General features: G+C 40.5%; 4 protein-coding genes across 5 annotated transcripts; 2 read left to right on the forward strand and 2 right to left on the reverse strand.

The window, feature by feature from the left end:
• Positions 1 to 213: 213 nt before the first annotated feature.
• On the forward strand, positions 214 to 3,827 carry LOC103442080 (sialyltransferase-like protein 1). The gene is made up of 11 exons (XM_008380827.4): positions 214 to 655; positions 757 to 836; positions 1,067 to 1,153; positions 1,259 to 1,336; positions 1,423 to 1,514; positions 1,634 to 1,835; positions 2,055 to 2,145; positions 2,310 to 2,368; positions 2,478 to 2,626; positions 2,790 to 2,871; positions 2,977 to 3,827. The coding sequence occupies exons 1-11, from the start codon at positions 529 to 531 to the stop codon at positions 3,358 to 3,360; spliced, it is 1,431 nt and encodes a 476-aa protein (XP_008379049.3). The 5' UTR covers positions 214 to 528; the 3' UTR covers positions 3,361 to 3,827.
• Positions 3,828 to 3,889: 62 nt separating this feature from the next.
• LOC103421438 (putative pentatricopeptide repeat-containing protein At2g01510) lies at positions 3,890 to 6,804 on the forward strand. The gene has a single exon (XM_070805211.1). The coding sequence runs from the start codon at positions 4,206 to 4,208 to the stop codon at positions 6,714 to 6,716; it is 2,511 nt and encodes an 836-aa protein (XP_070661312.1). The 5' UTR covers positions 3,890 to 4,205; the 3' UTR covers positions 6,717 to 6,804.
• LOC103421581 (aspartokinase 2, chloroplastic) lies at positions 6,742 to 10,976 on the reverse strand. 2 transcript variants are annotated; one of them, XM_008359625.4, is made up of 13 exons: positions 10,086 to 10,976; positions 9,902 to 9,984; positions 9,761 to 9,801; positions 9,379 to 9,533; positions 9,087 to 9,236; positions 8,905 to 9,000; positions 8,699 to 8,815; positions 8,340 to 8,459; positions 8,162 to 8,254; positions 7,964 to 8,080; positions 7,578 to 7,694; positions 7,368 to 7,430; positions 6,742 to 7,139 (listed from the first exon to the last, which is right to left on the reverse strand). In XM_008359625.4, the coding sequence occupies exons 1-13, from the start codon at positions 10,491 to 10,493 to the stop codon at positions 6,999 to 7,001; spliced, it is 1,701 nt and encodes a 566-aa protein (XP_008357847.3). In that variant the 5' UTR covers positions 10,494 to 10,976; the 3' UTR covers positions 6,742 to 6,998. The 2 variants fall into 2 exon arrangements, with proteins under 2 accessions (XP_008357847.3, XP_017183897.3); XM_017328408.3 differs by having other exon boundaries at positions 7,958 to 8,080; positions 10,086 to 10,943.
• A 279-nt stretch (positions 10,977 to 11,255) lies between these two features.
• On the reverse strand, positions 11,256 to 14,634 carry LOC103442083 (transcription factor ICE1). Its single transcript, XM_008380831.4, has 4 exons — positions 13,134 to 14,634; positions 12,423 to 12,644; positions 12,144 to 12,314; positions 11,256 to 11,621 (listed from the first exon to the last, which is right to left on the reverse strand). The coding sequence occupies exons 1-4, from the start codon at positions 14,235 to 14,237 to the stop codon at positions 11,538 to 11,540; spliced, it is 1,581 nt and encodes a 526-aa protein (XP_008379053.3). The 5' UTR covers positions 14,238 to 14,634; the 3' UTR covers positions 11,256 to 11,537.
• Between the last annotated feature and the right edge of the window lie 743 nt (positions 14,635 to 15,377).

Consider the following 15,377-nt stretch of genomic DNA (forward strand, 5'->3'; position numbering starts at 1 on the left):
TTGCATTTTTTCCACAAAAAAAAAAGTAGGTTATATAGCTCACACATTTTTTTGAACAAATTGAAATTTTTGGTTTTGGGAAATTTTTTGTGGGGAGCTAAGGAAAATGTGGACGAGAGTGACTCAAGTTTTGGCTTATAATAAATATCTTAAATTTCTGAAAATCGATTTGAAACGTAGGCTATAACTCACAATTTTTATGAAAAAAATTACAATTTTTAGTTTGATGAAAATATTTTGCATGGTAGCTAAACAAAATGTTGTAAGACCTTTGAATAAAATCCTAACATTATTAGGTATTAAACTATTTTTTATTGATTTTTAAAGTTGAAAAATTGAAAAAAAAAAAAAAAAAAAACTATGTAATTCAACTGGTTTCCTTGGCTGGGTATATGCTTCCCTGAATCAGAAGCTCGGGGTCGAATGTCGATAGTCTCACTCTCCTAGTCTCTCTCCGCGTGGCCTACTCGAGCTAAGCAGAATAAGAGACTTGCTGCTGTTATTGTTCGTTCGAGCAGTAGTAAAGCAATGAGAAGTCACAGACAGGCGTCGAGCAGCAACAATCTCAACCGGCGGCCCACTATTCTCTACCTGGTTTGCTCCGTCGCCTTCTTCTCTCTTCTCCTTTTCGCCATCCAATCCTCTTTATTCGCAGGTCCTCCCTCACTGACGTTCATATCTTTTCCTTTAAATCAAAACTAAACACTGTGTTTCACTCGTAATTGAATTTCTTTATCATTAATTATATGTATCCAGGTAATCAGAAATTAGATCTCCACACCCAACATGATGTTCGGGTTTTATCGGAATTCCAGTCTACTGTGAAGCAATGCGTGGTTAGTTTCTTATTTTTCACCGGATCTGCCCCCTGTTAATCCATTGTTTAAATTTAAATCTGTTCCTTTAAATCACTAATTCAAGTTGTCGATTCAGTTCAATTTTGTATATTTTTGCATTATACTGATCCAAGAATTTTGTTTTTGTTCCTTTCTTTCTTCATTTTTCTGTAATTTTTGTGTGTTTTTGTGTTGGGTATGAATTCTTACAAAGGTTAAGGTAAATGTAGGCAAACAGAGGGCTTGGTCTGACTGCACACATTATCGACCATTGTAATCTGACTCTTAAGTTCCCGGAAGGAACTAACAGCACCTGGGTCCGTCATCTACTCTTTACCTTGTCACCACAATTTCATCTTGAATTTTGAATTTTGATACTAGTCTAGTCTCCGATTGCTAATTACATGAGATTCGAATTGCAGTATAATGAGCAGTTTAAAAAGTTTGAAGCACTCGAGTACCACTACAATGTTTGTGAGGCACTTCTTTTGTGGGAGCAGGTTTGTCTCTCTTCTATCATCTGTCTAAGTGTAATTAACCCCTTAAGCCGATTCTTTGAACTGATGCTTTTTAAGGATGGATGCAGTACCGGAACATGACAACAGTACTGACAAGGGAGTATCTAGATGTTCGGCCTAAAGGTTGGGAGGAGTATGCAGCACAAAGGATCGCACAATTGTACGTTTGTCTACATGCTATCTCTTCCAAACCCGTGCTTGATTTCTGCATAGATTATAGAATACAAATGCCTACGAACATCAAGTCCATCTGTTTACCTATGTATTTTTTGGTTGTAGGGGAACTAAGAAATGCTACAATAAGACACTTTGTGAGGAACATCTTAATGTGTTACTACCAGCAAAGCCACCTTTTCATCCTCGGCAATTTCGCACATGTGCAGTTGTTGGAAATTCAGGAGATCTTTTGATGACGGAGTTTGGAAAAGAGATTGATAGTCATGATGCTGTTATAAGGGACAATGAGGCTCCTGTTAATGAGGTAAAATAGCATGTTTGTTTCCTATCATCGGTGAATATATGGATTTATTTTTTCATGACGGACAGCCATTGGTTCTTCTGTGGTTCTAATTGGGAAACACAGCTTCTTAAGTATATTGTTATTTTTCAGTTTTACTCCTTTTATAGGCAATAGATTCCTATGGAATAATAGGCAGGAATTTAGTTGATAAAATTCTCAACTAGTCTTTCATATGTGTAGAAATATGCCAAGTATGTTGGTATGAAGAGGGATTTTCGCCTTGTTGTAAGGGGTGCTGCTCGAAACATGGTTTCCATTCTAAATGGGTCCGGTATGCTTCCAAGTAATTTGTGTGTTTTAATTTTTATTTCTTACGTTTGTGTGGCAAAGTTAATTTTTGTTTGTTGTATATGAGAAATCCTAAATCTTCATGGCTCTTCAGAAAATTTACTCGAAGTATGTTTCCATGTTTGCAACTTTCCCTTTCTTGTGCAGCTGATGAGGTACTTATAATCAAAAGTGTTACGCACAAAGACTTTAATGCAATGATCAAGGTGAAGATCGCATCTAAGGAGGCCAATATATATGTTCTATCTGAGTAGATAGTTAACACACACTGTTTTCCGAGACCTGACTAACATTTTGGATCCTAACATATTGCAGAGTATTACAAATCCAGTTTACCTTTTCCAAGGTATTGTGCTCCGCCGGGGTGCCAAAGGAACTGGAATGAAATCAGTAGAACTAGCACTATCTATGTGCGACATTGTTGACATATATGGTTTCACTGTTGATCCTGGCTATACTGAATGGTTTGTTTCGTTTGGCTTTTACTTGATATGCTGTTGTTATTTATTGGCAGGCATCATTATTAGCAAGCAAGGAATTATATTCCTGCCTTTATCATCAGTGCAATTCAGGTATGACATTGTTTGTCTGCCGTCCTTTGGCTGACTAGTTTGTGCTTCGGTGTAGGACACGTTACTTCTCTACACCTAGGAAAGGGCACAATCCACTTCAAGGGAGGGCATACTACCAGCTCCTAGAGTGCCTTGGCGTAAGAACATAAATTTTCTTATTTATTAAAATTTATGGAAGTTATAGGCTCATGCTTGAATTTTTATCCCCAAATGATTCAACTTTTACCATTTTTATGTGTCAGGTTATCCGAATCCATTCTCCCATGAGATCTAAGAGGAAGCAAGACTGGTCAGATGTGCCAAGTCGGGAAATGATAGGCAGAGCTCATGCAGCTGCCTTGAGATTAAAGAGGGGTGAGGCTGGTGACTTGGGACAGTTTGGTAGTTGCAAGGTTTCGGGCAATGTGGACGCTGACAAAGTTGGGCCTGTCTCAGGCTCTCCAGACATGAGTGATAAAAGAAAGTTTTCAAATTACAATAAATGGGAAGTCTTGCCTTTCAAGAGTCTGAGGAAGGAGGCGCAGGACCACTACATTCAAATGGAAGGTGTTTCTCTTTACAAAATGGATGGCAATAAGTTGGATGACCTTGTATGCGTGAGGCATTCCTTAAAATCAGATGTTTAGCCAAGAAATATCCTGTGTTTGATTCTTTATGGACTTAATTTAGATGGTTTAGAGCAGACCCAGCCGTGTATTCCCGGTTTCTCCTTGACGAGTGGAATTTTCAGTGAGATGGTCTTCTTCCCGGTGGATTACAGAACTCGGCTTTTTTCACTTCTCTCGTTATGCTTGGATGAGTGGTCATGACATGGGAGGAATCTCAAGCTGCCTTAAGCAGTGGGAAAGATATCGCCAACAATACACTGATCGAATGCTCATATTTTTTTGGCTACATTCGTAGAGATTTTTGGAAGTAGAAAGATGTATGGAAATACTGATATACACGCATGGATGGTGGCTTAATTAATGTTTGTATGTTATTGATTCTTTTTAGTACATACTGCATAGACATTCATATCCAACGGAGGCATGTTAACTGATTGAAGTGACATTTTGTTTATTTGACGAAATTTCAGTGACATTTTGTGGTAGATGTTATATTTCTCACTTTTAATTTTAAGTAACAATTAAGCTTTTCCTTTGGGTTGTATGGTTGTTTCGTTTTTTTTTTTTTTTTTTTCGGTAAGAGGGTTACTTTATTATTAAAACACAAAATAAGTACAGAACAAAGGCCCAAATGCATAAATTACATAAGCAAAAGATGGACCTTCGTAGTAACCCAAGATCCCAAAATGTAGTTTGGAGCCCAAACGGAAACACACAAACAAACCCTAACAGCTTCTTCCACCCGCCGCCGCCGAAAGCGCCGCAACAGCACAACAAGCACGAGCCTCCACAGCCAAACAATGTACGGCATACATCGTTAGAAGAAAACGTGACCCCGTGTCATCTAATGGTTAAAACAGCTGATGTATTGCATACGATATGATATGAGTCATATGACAGCATTTAGATCGGCAAATGCGCTCCTCAAAGTTAAAACTCCAACTCCAAGACCAAGAGTCCCTGACTCCCCAAAACCATTCCTTAATCCCAACCTCAACGCCCAAAACTCCGTTGATGCCCGTCTCATCAAGACGGGCTTCGATGCCCACACATGCCGGTCCAATTTTCTGGTCAAGAACTTCCTAAATCGAGGTGAATTGTCTCGAGCACGTCAACTGTTCGACCAAATGCCTCACAAAAACACCGTCTCCACAAACATGATGATTTCCAGTTACGTCAACTCCGGTAATCTTTCCAAGGCCAGAGAGCTGCTTGACACCATGGTTGACCGTACAGCGGTAACGTGGACCATACTAATAGGTGGTTTTTCCCAAGCTAATCGATACCATGAGGCATTTAAACTTTACGCCGACATGCACAGGTGGGGAACTAAGCCGGATTATGTGACTTTTGCTACTCTCCTGTCCGGATGCAGCGACATGGGAACCACCGAACAAGTAGTTCAAGTTCATTCACATGTCCTTAAGTTGGGACATGCTTCCACCCTCATGGTCTGCAACTCCTTGATTGATTCCTACTGCAAATCGCATCGCCTGGATTTAGCTTGTCGGCTCTTCAAGGAAATGCCCGAGAGAGATAATGTTACGTTCAATGCATTGATAACAGGATACTCAAAAGATAATTTGAATGAAGAGGCTGTAAACCTTTTTGCTCAAATGCAAAACTTGGGTCACAAGCCTTCAGAGTTCACTTTCGCAGCAGTACTTTGTGCCGGTGTTAATTTAGACGACATAGCCTTTGGGCAGCAGGTTCACGGTTTTGTGGTGAAGACTAATTTTGTTTGGAACGTGTTCGTGGGGAATGCATTGCTCGATTTCTACTCAAAGCATGAGTCTTCGGTTGAAGCAAGGAAACTTTTCGATGAGATGCCAGAGTTGGATGGTATTTCTTACAATGTAATCATCACATCTCATGTGTGGGATGGGCAATTTAAAGAGTCTCTCGATCTTTTTCGTGAATTACAGTTAACTAAACATGACAGGAAGAAATTTCCTTTTCCAACCATGTTGAGCATCGCATCAAATACGCTGAACTTAAACATGGGTCGGCAGATCCATTCCCAGGCGATTATAGTAACAGCTGATTCAGAAATTCAGGTCGGAAATTCGTTGGTGGACATGTATGCCAAATGTGGCAGATTTGAGGAAGCCAAAAGGATATTCACAACTCTAGCTGACAGAAGTGCAGTTCCATGGACTGCAATGATATCCGGATACGCACAAAACGGGGTCCATGAGGAAGGCTTGGAACTGTTCAATGAGATGCGCAGAGCAAATGTTAGTCCGGACCAGGCTACTTTTGCTAGCATCTTAAGAGCCTCTGCGAGTTTAGCTTCCCTCTCGCTGGGAAAGCAGTTACACTCATCTGTGATCAAATTAGGATTCACATCCAATGTTTTTCCTGCAAGCGCACTCCTAGATATGTATGCAAAATGTGGTTCTATGAAAGACGCACTTCAATTTTTTCAAGAGATGCCCAAGAGGAATCGGGTCTGCTGGAATGCTCTGATCTCAGCTTATGCTCTAAATGGGGATGGCAAAGGCACTCTTAGATCATTCAAACAGATGGTTCAGTCTGGTTTCGAACCAGATTCAGTGAGCTTCCTAAGCGTTTTAACTGCTTGTAGCCACTGCGGGCTTGTTGACGAAGGACTACAGTACTTCAACTCCTTGACTTGCAACACTAAGATTGTTCCAAAGAGAGAGCACTATGCATCAATGGTTGATTTGTTGTGTCGAAGTGGGAGGTTCGGTGAAGCAGAGAAATTGATGGCTGAAATGCCATTTGAGCCCGATGAGATTATGTGGTCATCAGTTCTAAACTCATGTAAAATTCATAAGAACCAAGAATTGGCAGAGAGAGCAGCAGACCGACTTTTCAAAATGGAAAAACTTAGGGATGCAGGTGCTTATGTCAGCATGTCAAATATCTATGCAGCAACAGGTCAATGGGAGAGTGTTGGCAAGGTGAAGAAGGCGATGAGGGAGAGAGGAATCAGAAAGGTTACAGCGTATAGTTGGGTGGAAATCAATCACAAAACTCACGTGTTTACAGTGAATGACAAGAGCCACCCACTGAGTGCGAAGATTATGAACAAGATTGACACGTTGGCGAAGGAGATGGAAAAGGAAGGATACAAGCCGGATATAAGCTGTGCCCTGCACAACGAGGATGAGGAAATAAAAGTGGAGTCTCTGAAATATCACAGTGAACGCTTAGCAATTGCTTTTGCATTGATCAGTACACCGGAAGGATCACCGATAGTGGTGATGAAGAACTTACGAGCTTGCACGGACTGCCATGCCGCAATCAAGGTGATCACAAAGATTGTTGGGAGGGAAATAATAGTTAGAGACTCAAGCAGGTTCCATCATTTTAGAGATGGGATTTGCTCTTGTGGAGACTTCTGGTGACATTTCCCCGATCCTTGGGACGGGATTTCAAAACCATAACCCTTGCTCATTCTTTTTTTCACCAAAAATATAATTATTTCCTAGTTAATTCCTTGCAACACAAGCATTACATTATCCAACATGATACAATATGGGTGGCGATATCACGTCTTCAATTCTAAACTGACAGCCCAAGGGGCAGATATTTTCCCCAGAAATGGTAGAACTAATGACTAAAGCTGAAAATCATATGGTGTGTAAACCAACGGTTCATTTTCAAAGAATCGAAGAATTGAATCTCTTTCAATGTTGCTCTGATACTAAGACCGAACCATTCTCCGATCCACACTCTACTTCAAAGAGATCGTTTCCAAAGAAAGCCTGGTGGAGAGCCCTTACGCACTGCTCTGCTTCATCGTCATTTACAACCAAAGAGATATTAACCTGGCCAGTGGTAATACGTAAATGGTGAATTCAACTAGGGAAATGATCAAATCAAATTTATAAACATTTTATAGGAAATCAACTGTAAGCACCCTATTCATTAATGAATCATGCCTAGTCGAAAATGAACTGGGATTTAGGAGAGACAGATAAAAGGGCATAAAAAATTTGGCTTTCCGTTTCACCGCTACAATGAAAAGAGAGAGAACTAGTGTTGTTAGGAGATACCTTGGATGCACCCTGAGAGATCATTTGAACATTGACTCCAATGGTTCGAAGAACCTGAAATGCCTGCCACATGCGACCAAAAATGTGAATACTAAAATCAAATATACGTGATCAAAGAGATAGCTAATGTTGGATGAAATTGCAGTCGACCAAAGAACAAAAGCAAATTAGGGGACATTCTTTAACTACTTAGCAAAACACAATCATTACCTTCTCTAGTATCAGTGATGACCTCTGCACATTTCCAATGAGAGATATAATAGATCTGTGCTGAAGAAGATTGACAACAGCAATTTTCTCAAGTTCTTCCGCGACATGGTCAAGTTCCTGCACGGAAGATACAGTATTCAATGAGATCTTATAAGAATGGCAAGCGAAAATTGACTGCTCAACCATCATCACTTCAAATATGATGTGTGCACATGATTGGCTACAATTTTTCCATACTATGCACCGACAAGACCAAACATGCATAAAATGAAAAATCATAACAAAACATACGCGGCCAATTTAATAAAGCTTAGATGCATGTGTCAAGTAAATTCCAGAAAATCATAACCAGTTAGAGGAAAAGGAAGATGAGATCATACACTTGCCTGCTGAATAAGCTCTCTGCTCCAAAGCTTTGAGGGATCCAGTGTCAAGGAAATACTAACTTCACTGGTAGCAACAACATCAACTGATATGCCCAAATCTTCGAAAGTTGTAAATACCTACATGGAAAATATCATAAATATAAGCCACCAAGTTATCAAGAGGACAACCAACAGAAAAAAGGTAATTTGTTTTCTCACCTTAGCAAGAAATCCATATTGACCCAGCATGCGAGTGCTAACAATATCCAACATAGTCACATTCCTTTTCAAAACGATGCTGGTTAATACAGCCTGCAATTGAGACAAAGAAAACTCAATGAAGTGGGAATCATTTTGACAGCGGAGTTCAATTTTCGAGCAGACTACTTTTACAAACCTTGCTCATATCTCTTGCATGGGTGATAACAGTACCAGGAGCATTAGGGTTGTATGAATTTTTAACCCTCACTGGAATATCAGCCTCTCTGGCTGGTCTCATGGACTGTGGATGCAAGACCTGCAAGAAGGTAAGAAAAATGATTAAATTATGTTTTCTTTTTTTCTTGTTGAACAAAAACAATTGTAACTAAAACACAGGTGGTCCAAAGCACTTCAAACCATTAGAAGAGGAAAACTGAGTATTTAAAGTCTCAAAAAAACTGTATTAAATAAGTCAGAAAACATTGCGTCTAATATTGGCACTTAATAAGAGAAGTGTTGCGAATATTTATGAATATTTAGCATCGTTATTGATACCTGAGCACCAAAATATGCAAGTTCGGCAGCCTCTTCAAATGTCAAATAAGGTACAGGTTGTGCATGCTGACATATGTTAGGATCACATGTCAAAACGCCATCAACATCCTTCCACACCTGTACGACATTGAGAAATAGGTCATATTTTGCTATTTTTAGAATAACTAGGAAATTGGGCAAAAAAGTGAAATATTATTTGAACTCACCTGAATTTCTCGTAACCCCAATGCTTTACCAATGGTTGTAGCTGTCAAATCACTACCACCTCTACCCAGTGTAGTCACAGCACATGATCTCCATCCCTGCAACCAGAAAAACAGTGTCAAGGGTGTTAATGGGTGAAATTTTCAAAAACTGAAGATATGTTGAAGTTAGCCAGAAGGGACACCTTTCCAAGGAAACCAGTAACAATTGGAATAGCAGGATCACATATCCAATCACCATGTAACCTCTTTGCGACAGCTGGATAAGTTGCCTCCAAAATGTCCGCATTTGTGAAGTCATCTGTGGTTATAAACCCAATTTCAAAGGCATCATACTGCCAAAACAACAAACACACAATCATATGAATTTTCTATCAGCAATAATGGTGCTAACAAACAATTAGGAATTCTTCAGAAATTACAGCTGGAAATTTGAGAGCACTTTTCACCATTAAATTAAATTGGAAAAGAACATACTTGGCGGGCTTTAACGCCAATCTTATTCAGATAGGCAACAAAAAGCCGTGTGGACATGCATTCCCCAAATGAAACCAGATAGTCTTTGGTTCGTAAAGTCAACTCTTTCATCATAGCAATTCCCTTCAGAAGTTGTTCCAGTTCTTGGAGGTGTGCTGCAAATCAGAGATAACAGGTATAGCCAAACAAATCAGTAGGATTACAATGAACATTGGTATACAAAGCCATGCTAACAGTACAGCCAAAGCTTTAGGCTGCTTAATATTTTGGACTAGCTGATATACAAAACAAAGATCATAATTTGCTTTATAAAAATTAAAAAAAAAAAAAAAAAAAAAAAAAAGGGTGAACTGTAAGTGCGGGTAAGAAAAAAGAAACTCACATGAAATGATGGAGCTGTCCACTCCAAGTTCTTCCACGGTCCTATTCAGAATAGGGTGATGCATAATGAGAAAAAATCGAAAATTGAATTCTTTTTCCTAAAAAATTTGTAGAAGAAAGAAAAATATTTCACTGCTCTCACCTGAGATGTAATTCTTTTATGAAGCTCAACTCATCAATCATAGATACATTGGTAACACCGCAGGTGACGGCCTTTTCTCCTGCCTACTCATGAGAAACCAATCTGACCGTAAGTTGTTAATGGTAAGAGATGAAGGGATAAAAAGTTGGATGACATATCAAGTAATGTTCATATAAAGTGGTACCAGTAGGAGTTTGTTAGTTGTCTTTCCCATGGCAGAAAGAACAACGACAGGCCTCTCTTGTGGGAAGCTGAGTATAAGATCAGCAACCTCCCTCATTCTCTCTGCAGAAGCCACCGAGGAGCCACCAAACTTCATAACGCACGTCAATTGTTTCTCATTCTCGCCAAGGCTTTGATTGTCAGTCCGTTTCTTTTCAACAACATCTGCAATCCGTCCCTCGCAACTGACTCTCAAAACCCTGCTCGTACAGGAAAAGTCTTTCGCACTTGCATAGAATCCATTGCTGGAAGCGACACAAGTTGCGAAACCAAGACTTTGTGACAAAAGTGGTTGATTGAAATGCAAAGATCTTTCTGAGGATGATGGGCACAGAGTTTTAACTCCGGAAAAATGCAAGGCGGTCGCCATTCTAAGATAAGTTATTCCGACGAATGATGTGAATGGAGTGTCTGAAACTGTTGATTGTTATGGCGCACAGAGTGAGAAACTCAAGATCCCAACACAGAACCGGAACGGCGCCGTGGAAAGGGAATGCAGAGAGAGAGGTGGCAGAGGCTCTGTTGTCCGTCGTAGATTCAGAGCGTTGAGAGGGCGAGATGGCGGCAAAGCTCTCTCAATACTCAAGGAATGCCGAAAGAATACCGGAAAGACAGACAGACACACACACAAATCAAACAAACCAAACCAAACCCAACCCTGGCGGCGCCTCTTCTTTTCGACGGTGTTGTGTTGTTTGTTTTTGACGCAGCTCCAAGGTTTTTGACTTACAAGTTCTGAGTCCACCAGAATTTGACAGAAATTTCGTAGGGGGGACGCCGCTGACAGAAAATGCGAGGTTGGCGGTTTAAAAATAGTAAAGTTGGACCAAACGTGGAGTCCAGAATTGTCTCCGTCTCCCATGGTGCGGTTCGCGTGGACACGTATGGACTCAGTTTGTACTGTGGGCCCCCATTCAGACTGTTTCAACAAGTACTTCCTTTGATTTGTCAAACAACGTTTTGGCACCGATTGCAAAGAAGCTTTTCTTTCTTAAGGTCGAAATTGCGTCCGGAGTTTAAACCTCGCTCTAATTTACTTAGAGTAGTAACATCGCTTGTAATTAAAAACAACTTGCAAACACACATTGTAGCCTACTCATGCATGCACAAGTAAACAACGACAGAGAAGAAATTAACATCAAGAGCTGAAGTTAGTTACTGAAGATAAGAGAGCAGTTTTGCCTGATGATTCAACATAACATAATCCACTACAACAAAACAGAAGATAAAAAACTAAATCTACGGACATCATCGGCTGAAATTCTTCGAGTTAAGCTCTATGGGCTCTATCGATGGAACAAAGAGAGGAGAAGGAAGCCGTTGCATTTACAAACTAGCTGGCTGAGTTGAGGGTGCCTGCCTGCCTTCATTTCTCCCAATTGCAAGGCTCCAATTTGTATTGCTCGAGTAACAGTTACATCATCATATCATGAAATCCAGCTGAATCCAAAAGTACTGCTTTTATTTGCTCTGGCAAGAACTGGTTTTCCCTGCATTGCTGTTTAACATACAAGGGATTATATTTTGTGTGTCCCCACAAAACCCAAAAACTTTACTAGTGCAAAAGATACAGTAAGAATACCAAAGTTGTATTTCATGACATTCCCGGAAAAAAGGCTCAGATGCAACCGAAACAGTTTTTATGCCAATCAAACTTTGTGACCAACCTCAAGTAATCTTTTTGGGATTAAAATCTTTATTTGATAGTCTATCTTCCAAACACAGTAGAATAGAAAGTTGAAGTTCAGAAGCAGCAAACATAGCAAACTCATCTTTCTTATCTCCCATGGTAAAATTGAAGATTTTTACACATAGTCAGGATAATACTATATATTAGATCTGGATGTCAAAAGGTAAAAGCACCAAAAATGAAAAAGCAGAACAGATAGATATGCATGCGTGTGTGTGTGTGTGTTTGTGTGTTAATTTGTGTTAACACAATTCACCCTTATGCTTCATATCCAGAACTGTACACTGTAAAATCAGTCTCAGCAATTCGCTATCCTAAAAAGAAACATACCTCAGCTCGGAACACATCTAAAGCAAACCCATTGAAGCAGCTGATCACAGCCTGCTGGACGTCCAAATCAAGGTTATCCAAGGCCCTCATGGTAGAGAGCAAGAGACCTGGTCTCCGAGAACAGAACATGTGGATATTAACAGTTCGCCCTTCCCTTACCCGAACCTCCACCTGCAAAATACAGTTGACAAAATATTACAAGTTAAAGAAAAATCCTCGATCATAATTTATGCACCTTATACATGCTTCAAACTACAAAACCAGGTGAATAAAGCTTACCTTCGGCTGAGTTTTGGGGCTTAGCAAGGAGCTTGGGCAGAGCTCTTCTTTAACACGGCAGGGAAGGGTGGATGGAGTGGGTGTCAACGGATGAAAACTTGTTGAAGCAGGCAGCAAAGATCCGGGTGGAGCTGACTCCAGCTCGTTATGGAGGTCATTAATCCTTTGTAGAAGCTCTTTCAAATAATCAATTGCATCCCCTAGTATGGACGCCCTATCCATCTGTTTACAACATGACAGAATACTCATCAGGTGTTATGACTAATGAGCGAGAAGCCACAAATCACACAAGAAGATAAATCCCCCAAACAATGGCCAAACTTCAGGCAATATCAAGAGCCATCAGATCTGTCATGGATTTTCCAAAATATTAACTTCCTTCAAGTAAAACGACCAATTCGATGTAAAACAGCACGAGTACTTCTCTTATACATCAATACAATAGTATGAATACATTGCCTTCTAAATGGCTTAAATTCACTGTAATTCTTCCGCGCACATCCAGCTGTTAAATTCAGCTAATTCACATACTTATAGTACTAGTTGAAATGAAAAACGAAAGAAACACAGTATAATTAGAACAAGAAGCTCACATAAACTAACGTAAAAAGACGGGGAAAGCACAAAGACTACATCTTCAGAGGAACAAGGCAAAAATAAATTAATGGAGAACTATGTCTAATAAGTATAGATAGTACAGAAAATGACTACCTTGCTTATCTTGGGTACAACAGACCTAAGCATGTAGAGCCTATCATTGAGCTTCTTCCTCCGCCGCCTCTCCGCCATCAAATTTTTGGCCGGCAAACCCTTCTTCTTGCCCTTCCGGTCTCCTCCCTCTACACCGGTGACAGTGCTGTTGGCATTCGAATTGCTTCCACCATTCTTCGCATTCTCCTCCACCTCCAATTGACTGTACTCATTGAAGTCATCCGAGTCATAATTCAAACCGGACACATCCAGACTCCCCTCCTCCATCTCACCCTCCTCGTTCCTCTTCCTTTTCTTCTCCAAACTCTCCAGTAGTCCTCCGTACCTGGGACCCGAAATCTCCAAATTTCCCAATTTATCACCCCCATCGCCTACAGAGTTTTGGCGGCGCTTCTGGAAAAGCGTGGGCTGAGCACCCATGGGAGGGAACAGGAGCTTAGCCCGGTTCAGCAGCTGAGCGCCGGCCGAGCCATCGAAGCCTTCGAAGCCAAAGTCGCCGTCGAGTACATTGGCGTTGTCCGTTACCGGAAGCAACCGACTGGCTGGAAACTCGGCGCTCGAACTGAGTTCGGGAGTACCCATTTGAGCATGAGAATTGAGGGCCGTGAAACCCATCAGAACAGAGGAATTGGAAGGCTGATTTCCCTGAAAGGAGCCCAGAAACCCAGCGTCGCAGCCCAGGTCGAAGCTGTTATCAAAAGGGTTGGAGCAGACGACGTTGAGGAGAGAGGAGAAGCAGGATTTTGGAGGCAAAAACTGCTGTGGCGGCTGTGAAGGGTCGAGAGAGAAGGCCGGCGACGGAGAACAGGAGGCGGAGGAGTCGATTGGTTGCAGAGGAGCAAGTGTAGTTTCAGAAGCTTGGGTGGAAGAGAAGGCATGGAGGTCTTGAGCTGGGTTGCTGAGAACGTTGTTCATGTACCAGTCACCTTCCAGCATTGATTTGAAGTTTGAAAAAGAAGCTCCCAAGCTCGAGTCTTGGTCGTTTCTTCTGGGCTCTGCCTCGTTGCTGTTGTTGTTGTGGGTGGTGGTGCTGTTTCTGGTCCAAGACGCTGCGTCGTCTTCGTCTCCGCCCATCCAAGCGGCGCCGCTCGACATCGGAAGCATGACTGTCTTTCTTCGCTTGTCAGGCTTTTTGTTATTTTTATTGAAGGTTGTCTGAAAGAGACAAAATAAAAGGAAGGGTTCAGTTACAAAGGTCCGGTATAAAACGCAGAAAAGGAGGGGAGGCCCTGGAGGGGAACTTTTTGCTCAGAGCTGGGTCATCATTTTTTTTAGAAGAAACGGAGGGATATAGATTCTCAATGTTTTGTTCCCTCTTTATTTCCAGCTGGGAAATGGAAATGGCTTCGTTCAAGTTGGAACGTTACGTTTTGTCTGTGCGTTCGCACGCTGGTGCATCCTTTTGGTTTGTTGCCTTGTATTACATTAGGCGAGTCTGTCTGATTAACATGCGTTACCAAGGTCCCCAAAAGAAAACAAAAGAAAAGAAAAGGCCCAACCCAATTACCTAAAGCGAGATGAGTAATTTTAACGGAAGCCCAATTAGCCAATCACTTTCTGGTTCACGTGTAATACTTCAAGCAATCAACACCAATTCTCTGACTTTTGGATTTTACGATACAGAAATATTAGAAAACTGTATTTGTAGCACTGGTTTTGGCTTTTGTCTTTTCGAACCAAAAATTTGTTAGTATTAGTTTATAAACTTAGAAGATTATTCTTCTTTCAAGTATTTTCGTTTTAGATTTTTTGTATCTTACTTGCATCTTATTTTGGAAAAAAGTTTTAAATTAGGTTTTATTAAAAGAATCAGTGATCCATTTTTTGACAAGTTTAATAATGAATTCTCACGAAATAGTAAAAACCAAATTAAATACACAAAATCTTAATATTACGTGACCGTATAATATCAGAATTACTCAACAGCTGGCATGGTTTATAAATTATATTGCATATTGTGACTTCCACACACATACAATAAGGTACATGCACCAAGATAATGAAACAACTTTAAGTTGTGTTTTGCCATTTGCGCCATGCAACTTCAAAGTTCAAAAGTTCAAAGTTCAAAGCAAGACTTAACTTGGAATAAATTTTCTAAAGGAGAACCCAAGGTTCTCGTGATTCGTTGCGATTCACCGCACCTACGTACTCCCCGCAATAAATCTCACTATCTACAATTTCCTTTTCAACTTTGTTTGGGTGTTGAACGTTCATGTGTGTAAGACAAATTAACTTAATTAA

Source organism: Malus domestica, chromosome 09, assembly GCF_042453785.1.
Source record: "Malus domestica chromosome 09, GDT2T_hap1".
NCBI classification, from domain to species: domain Eukaryota; kingdom Viridiplantae; phylum Streptophyta; class Magnoliopsida; order Rosales; family Rosaceae; genus Malus; species Malus domestica.

Excerpts from the sequence above, each read along its gene's own strand:
- LOC103442080 (XM_008380827.4), top strand. The coding sequence starts at position 529 with ATGAGAAGTCACAGACAGGCGTCGAGCAGCAACAATCTCAACCGGCGG. Across the intron at positions 2,369-2,477 it reads ACTTTAATGCAATGATCAAG|AGTATTACAAATCCAGTTTA; the intron begins GTGAAGATCGCA and ends AACATATTGCAG. Across the intron at positions 2,627-2,789 it reads GATCCTGGCTATACTGAATG|GACACGTTACTTCTCTACAC; the intron begins GTTTGTTTCGTT and ends GCTTCGGTGTAG.
- LOC103421438 (XM_070805211.1), top strand. The coding sequence starts at position 4,206 with ATGTATTGCATACGATATGATATGAGTCATATGACAGCATTTAGATCG.
- LOC103421581 (XM_017328408.3), bottom strand. The coding sequence starts at position 10,493 with ATGGCGACCGCCTTGCATTTTTCCGGAGTTAAAACTCTGTGCCCATCA. Across the intron at positions 8,460-8,698 it reads TTGCATATTTTGGTGCTCAG|GTCTTGCATCCACAGTCCAT; the intron begins GTATCAATAACG and ends ACCTTCTTGCAG. Across the intron at positions 8,081-8,161 it reads AATATGGATTTCTTGCTAAG|GTATTTACAACTTTCGAAGA; the intron begins GTGAGAAAACAA and ends TTTTCCATGTAG.
- LOC103442083 (XM_008380831.4), bottom strand. The coding sequence starts at position 14,237 with ATGCTTCCGATGTCGAGCGGCGCCGCTTGGATGGGCGGAGACGAAGAC. Across the intron at positions 12,645-13,133 it reads TTGTACCCAAGATAAGCAAG|ATGGATAGGGCGTCCATACT; the intron begins GTAGTCATTTTC and ends TGTTGTAAACAG. Across the intron at positions 11,622-12,143 it reads TAGATGTGTTCCGAGCTGAG|CAATGCAGGGAAAACCAGTT; the intron begins GTATGTTTCTTT and ends TATGTTAAACAG.